This window comes from Stegodyphus dumicola, chromosome X2 (genome assembly GCF_044657685.1).
Source record: "Stegodyphus dumicola isolate Sdum_Otavi_A_Nest chromosome X2, ASM4465768v1".
NCBI classification, from domain to species: Eukaryota; Metazoa; Arthropoda; class Arachnida; order Araneae; family Eresidae; genus Stegodyphus; species Stegodyphus dumicola.
Window position 1 is genome coordinate 75,301,138 of NC_140781.1, and position 6,572 is coordinate 75,307,709.

At 32.7% G+C, this 6,572-nt stretch overlaps 1 protein-coding gene across 2 annotated transcripts in view; it reads right to left on the bottom strand.

Moving 5' to 3' along the window:
* LOC118200242 (lysosomal-associated transmembrane protein 4A) overlaps positions 1 to 5,985 on the bottom strand; it is a 39,326-nt gene extending 33,341 nt beyond the window's left edge. Inside the window, exons 1-2 of one of the 2 annotated variants that reach the window (XM_035372180.2) lie at positions 5,830 to 5,985; positions 5,121 to 5,238 (exon numbers count right to left, since the gene is read on the bottom strand). In XM_035372180.2, coding sequence (XP_035228071.1) covers positions 5,121 to 5,219 — 99 coding nt within the window. In that variant the 5' untranslated portion in view covers positions 5,220 to 5,238; positions 5,830 to 5,985. Of the gene's footprint in view, positions 1 to 5,120; positions 5,239 to 5,409; positions 5,429 to 5,829 lie in introns of those variants that run through there. The other variant, XM_035372182.2, reaches the window with a different exon arrangement.
* Positions 5,986 to 6,572: the final 587 nt, after the last annotated feature.

Sequence of the window (6,572 nt, forward strand, 5' to 3'; positions counted from 1 at the left end):
GCAAATAAAACATCGATTGACTGGTTTGTAAATGAAGATTTAAATGGCTTCGTTCACCTCATGGTAAATTACGCAGCGAGATTTAAGGATCTACACTGTTGAAGGTATGCAAGATGTAATAAAAAAAGGATTTTTGAAAGAAATGCCATCGACAGTCCGGATATATTTTTTTCATTTTTGCTTTTGTGAATTTATGTGGTGACTGCAGTATACAGATTCTAGTTTTGATAATTTTAAATAGATTTTGGATGCTGTTAAGGAATTCCATGTGTTTCACGTACCGAAGAAACAGAAATTTTTAAATAACGCAAGTTGATATTTTCTTTTTGTATTGCACAGATTACATAACATACATTTCCATTCCTATGTTAGTCCGTCATTTGGTTTAAAATGCAGTTTATTGAGATTATATACTTTTTGGGCTAGACTGGAGATTATTGTCCAGTCGCCAAATGAAGCGAAATTGCACCTATTTTTGGGGGTAAAGTGCAAAATCACCCACTTATTTGTTTGACGCTTTTTACAAGAGTAAGAAGAATTGGATTTTTGTCAATTTTCTTTGACTTTTAACTGAAAATAGGTCATGTGTACATGGATTAAGTCAAGGGAGTGCGCAATGCCATTTTTGTGCAATTCTGGGATAATTTTTTAAGTGAAAACAGGTCGATGTGTACATGGATACCGAGTATGTGCGATTCTTAAAAATGCGATAAGCAGTGGGCAATTCTGCACTTTCCCCATTTTTTTCATGTTTACAGAATTAATTCAAATTCGCAACCATTTAATATGCCGATATGATAAGTTAGCGATTTTCTAAAACGCGTGAAAATAACCGATTTGGCGGTTTTTTGAGAACATGCCAAACTGGACCGTAATATCCAGTTTTACCTTATTTTGTTTTGCAATGGAACCTCGAGATACGAGCACCTCTATATACGAAACATTTGAGATACGAGGAAAGTATGGGTGAAAAATTCATCTCTAAATACAAGCACTGACTCAAGTTACAAGTACCGCTGGTATGCGTGGTGAGTCTCCTGATTCGCCTTGACTCTGGGAAACCCCTCGTCAGATCACCGAGTGTTCTTTGATCTATGAGTTTGTATGCTTGTGAGCTGTTTTTTTTCATTTAACATGAAAATAATTACTTCACGATGCCTCCCAATAAGATTGTTGGCTCACATAGTGCTGCAAAGAAAAGGAAGGAAACCATGGGCATTGAAAATAAGAAAGAAATCATAGATAAACATAAGCGTGGTATAAGAGTCATGGAATTGGATGGCTGCTCAACATCGATAATTTGCACGGTTGATCTTTACAATATGGTAACTGGTAGTTTGGCGACATTTTGGAGGCGATAAAGGTTTACTACCTGGCACTTTGGTAATAATGTGAGCAGTACTCAGTTCTGATTACGCATTATTTTGTGTGAGGGAAATGAGAGATCATGGGATATGTCATGTGATATTAATGGACGAATTATGGTTCTTTAATTGGAAAAGGGGAAAAATCGGGAAAAAATCTGGAAATTTTGTATTTGGCTTTATTCTGTGTTGTGTGAAACAGTGTTCGTGAATTTTTGGATCCCATGGCCGTAACTAAAGTGAATTCGAAATGGGTATTTATGTATGTATTAATTTAATGTATGTGCTCATTTATATTTTAAGTAGTGTTTTTGAATTTAATTATATTTTAATTAAATGATAGTTATTTTGAGAATTTTATGTTTGTAAGAATTTGGTATACGTTTTAATTGAAGTAAACTTGCATGGAAATAATTTAAATATCTGACACTAAGTATTTGTAATGGTTGCTGTATGAATTCGTTGGTGACGTGTATAATGTAACAGATGATTTAGAGGTAAAAGTTTTTGGATATTTTATTTATTTTATATGTGGAAATGTTCATATTTGGAAAGGGTAAATATTTTTTCGCGATCAGGTAATTTCATATATGTTCTTTTTACCGGGTTTAAAGATTGAGAAAATTGTCATGTATTTTCGTGAAATTTTTCTAATTTATGAGAAAAAAGCAGTGTACATGGATATAGTGAAGAGTGTGCGCAGTGCCATTTTTGTGCAATTCTGGGATGTTTTTTAAGTAAAAATAAGTCGGCGTGTACATGGTTTATGTGTATGTGTTATTTTGAAAAACGCGTAAGGAGTATGGTATTGTGCACTTTTTCCCAATTTTGCAGTGAATATTTGTCATGATTAAGCAGTTTTGTTAGATAAAATTTCTAGCATAAGTGTAATTCGGCTAGTAGATTGTTGGAAGAAGTGTTCAGTAGATAAAAAGAAAAGAAACATGTCTTTACTTCGTGAAGACAAAATGGCGGCGGGGAAAAAAAATAGAGGGTTGCTGTAGGAGAGTTGGTCGCCAAATTTTCGCCAAAAAAATGCCAAATTACCATAATGTAAAGATCAACCATTTGCACTATTCTAAAGAAGGAAGAAACTAAACTTGATGTGGTCAAAGGAGTAACTATTACATTCAAGCACCATCCAAAACTCCTAGAAGATGTTGAGAAGCTGTTGTTGGTGTGGATTAGCGAGAAGCAGTTAAAAGGTGATTCGGTGTCGGAAGCTAACATTTGTGCTAAGGTTAAGAATCTGTACTTGAACCTCCTCTGAAAAACACCAGGCATTATTTACCAGTGTTATTTATTATGAAAATTGATTTTTATGTTGATTATTTTGGGAGTTGCGAAAGATTAACTGGATTTCCATTATTTTGAATGGGGAAGTTTGTTTCTAGATACAAGAAATTCGCTATACATGCTCAATACTGGAACATACTAAACTCGAGGTTCCACTGTATGTTTTATTGTATTACGTTTTGGATGCCATTTTACTAGGAAGGCTCTTTGGATGTAAATGGGAACGGCACGAAAAAATCATCAATTTTCACCAAGGGGGGTACCTGAAATATATTTTTACCAAATCAAGCAAAACTGAATTATGATTATCGGATATAAACTGTTTGCACAGCTCAATCTTTGAAAAGCATTCCAATTTGGACCTTAAATCTATGGAATTTAAAATTATAATGTGCATTTCATTATTCTATACGCTGTGCGAAATTAAAAAATATATTAGTTCACAAATACTTCACCAATTTCCAAATTCTAACAGCCATTCATTTTATTTTATTCTATTTTTTCCTAATAATCTGGTGTTCAGCAGCGTTCTCTTTATGATAATTCTGTATATGCGTCTGTGTATATCCAAGAAACTTCGTAGTCATATTATGGTAACTTGGCGTTTTTTTTGGCGAAAATTTGGCGACCAACTCTCCTACAGCAACCCTCTATTTTTTTTTTCCCGCCGCCATTTTGTCTTCACGAAGTAAAGACATGTTTCTTTTCTTTTTATCTACTGAACACTTCTTCCAACAATCTACTAGCCGAATTACACTTATGCTAGAAATTTTATCTAACAAAACTACTTAATCATGACAAACATTCACTGCAAAATTGGAAAAAGTGCACAATACCATACTCCTTACGCGTTTTTCAAAATAACACATACACATAAACCATGTACACGCCGACTTATTTTTACTTAAAAAAACATCCCAGAATTGCACAAAAATGGCATTGCGCACACTCTTCACTATATCCATGTACACTGCTTTTTTCTCATAAATTAGAAAAATTTCACGAAAATACATGACAATTTTCTCAATCTTTAAACCCGGTAAAAAGAACATATATGAAATTACCTGATCGCGAAAAAGTATTTACCCTTTCCAAATATGAACATTTCCACATATAAAATAAATAAAATATCCAAAAACTTTTACCTCTAAATCATCTATTACATTATACACGTCACCAACGAATTCATACCGCAAGCATTACAAATACTTAATATCAAATATTTAAATTATTTCCATGCACGTTTACTTCAACTTAAACGTATACCAAATTCCTACAAACATAAAATTCACAAAATAACTATCATTTAATTAAAATATCACTAAACCATGTACACGTCGACTTATTTTTACTTAAAAAAACATCCCAGGATTGCACAAAAATGGCATTGCGCACACTCTTCACTACATCCATGTACACTGCTTTTTTCTCATAAATTAGAAAAATTTCACGAAAATACATGACAATTTTCTCAATCTTTAAACCCGGTAAAAAGAATATATATGAAATTACCTGATAACGTATACCAAATTCCTACAAACATAAAATTCACAAAATAACTATCATTTAATTAAAATATAATTAAATTCAAAAACACTACTTAAAATATAAATGAGCACATACATTAAATTAATAAAAATTACCTTACAATCCTAATTACTTTAAACTAAATCATTGCTAATAACAATTTTCCCAATAATACCAAATTCCTTTACTTCCACCTTACATTTAGAACAATGCATAAAAATAATATCCTCAAGTAATTAAAAATACTAACTTACATAATCTTCTTCAGAATCTTGATTACGTGTCCGATAAACTTTTCTTTAGTTACGGCCATGGGATCCAAAAATTCACGAACACTGTTTCACACAACACAGAATAAACCAAATACAAAATTTCCAGATTTTTTCCCGATTTCCCCTCTTTTCCGATTCAAGAACCGTAATTCGTCCATTAATATCACATGACATATCCCATGATCTCTCATTTCCCTCACACAAAATAATGCGTAATCGGAACTGAGTACTGCTCACTTTATTACCAAAGTCCCAGGTAGTAACCTTTATCGCCTCCAAAATGTCGCCAAACTACGAGTTACCATATTGTAAAGATCAACCGAAAATTCACTCTATTCAACAATTTTCTTAATTGATGTAAATTAGAAAATTTGATAGCATCTGAAACATTTTCATGAATTCTCAAGTAATGTCAATAAACGATATAACAATTTTATTTTGCAGTCTAATTTTACTTGCACACTTCCTTTTTAGATTTTCAGAGAAACTATTAACACTCTCCAGTACTACTCGATCTTCTAGAAAAATACCAGTAACAATAATTGGAGTTTCAGATTTGAAAGTTACTCATATGAAACATAATTAATATTATGGACTAAATTGTAAATAGCTAGTAACACTTATAAGCTAAATCAATTCGTACATGCATAAGTGAACTTACCAGGTGCCAAATACCAAGGATTATAGTTCCAGTACGGACATGAAAGCAAATACAGCAGCGGAAATTTTCGCTACTACCGAAATCAGATTTCATATGCATCTAGATAAATAGTGAAGCTCTGAAAATATAAGGAGTATAATGGATACAAGAAAAGAGTTAAAATAGCATACATAACTCTAACTTTTTTTATACTTAAAAAGTATACACTTCTGCTTTTAAACAAATATTTAATTACAGCTAAGGGAGACAATACGGAACATCTCTAAACAAATAAAAAAACAGTTTTCACCAAAACGCTGAAAATGCAGCTTTCATTTCACAGTGGCCATTAAACAGGATTAAGTTCCTGAACGTTTCTTCCCTTTAAATGAAACACCAAATAAATACAATATAATATTAAACTAGCTCTAATTTCCCATCGCATAGCTTAACAATAAATAAATGACTTTTTCGCAAGAAGCCACATTTCTTTCCTCAAACTGCAGTTAAACAAATCCCTGTTTCAACTCACAAAACATAAAGCTTAAATATTTGAATACAGATAAATTTCATAACACGAAAAAACGACTCTGTACATTGTTTTAGATCTTGTCCACATTCAAGACTGTGAACGTATTTTTTTTTTTTTTTTTATGATAGGCAAGAGTAAAATAATACATAACTATTAGAATTCAAATAGTAGAAAATAAAATGGAAAACAATTACATACTCAAAATTCGCCGAAGTACACACTATTACTCAATTCCACAACGATAAATTTGCTATCTTAAATGTGTCTAGCAGTCCCACCTCGGACGTTCTGCATTTCGAAAACATTTTTGTAAATTTCCGAATTGTTGCGCAGAAACATATTTTTGTGATCTGCGCATTGCCAGCTGAATCAATGACAAGGTTATAAAAACCAGAATGGTCCTTATTCGTCTGTGCGTGTCTACAAACGTCGTCTACATACGTGCGTACATACGTCGCAGTACATACGCCCAATCAATAACAGTCGCAGCTCACTAAAAATTCTCTCTTGGAATACGAACGGTCTGTTCGGCAAAAAAAGAAGAATTTAATGACCTAATTCAAGAACTGGAACCAGACGTAATTCTCATTCAAGAAACTCACCTGAAGCCGTGCAAAAAAGTACTAATAGCAAATTATAATATCTACCAGACAGACCGGGACACAGGAAGAGGAGGAGGAATTTGTACCTATGTCAAAAGAAGTCTTGATCATCAAATTCACCCAATAATTTAATCTCATTTGAAAGCAACAGCATTATAGTGAAATTCAACTATCAAAGATATATTATATCTAATATTTACATCCCACCAAGAAATAACCCGGACATGACAGAACTAGAAATTCTACTTCCTACAAACTCTACTGCAATAATGGGAGGCGACTTCAACGCCAAACATAGACTATGGAATCGTAACTCATCTAATAAAATAGGCAGGGACA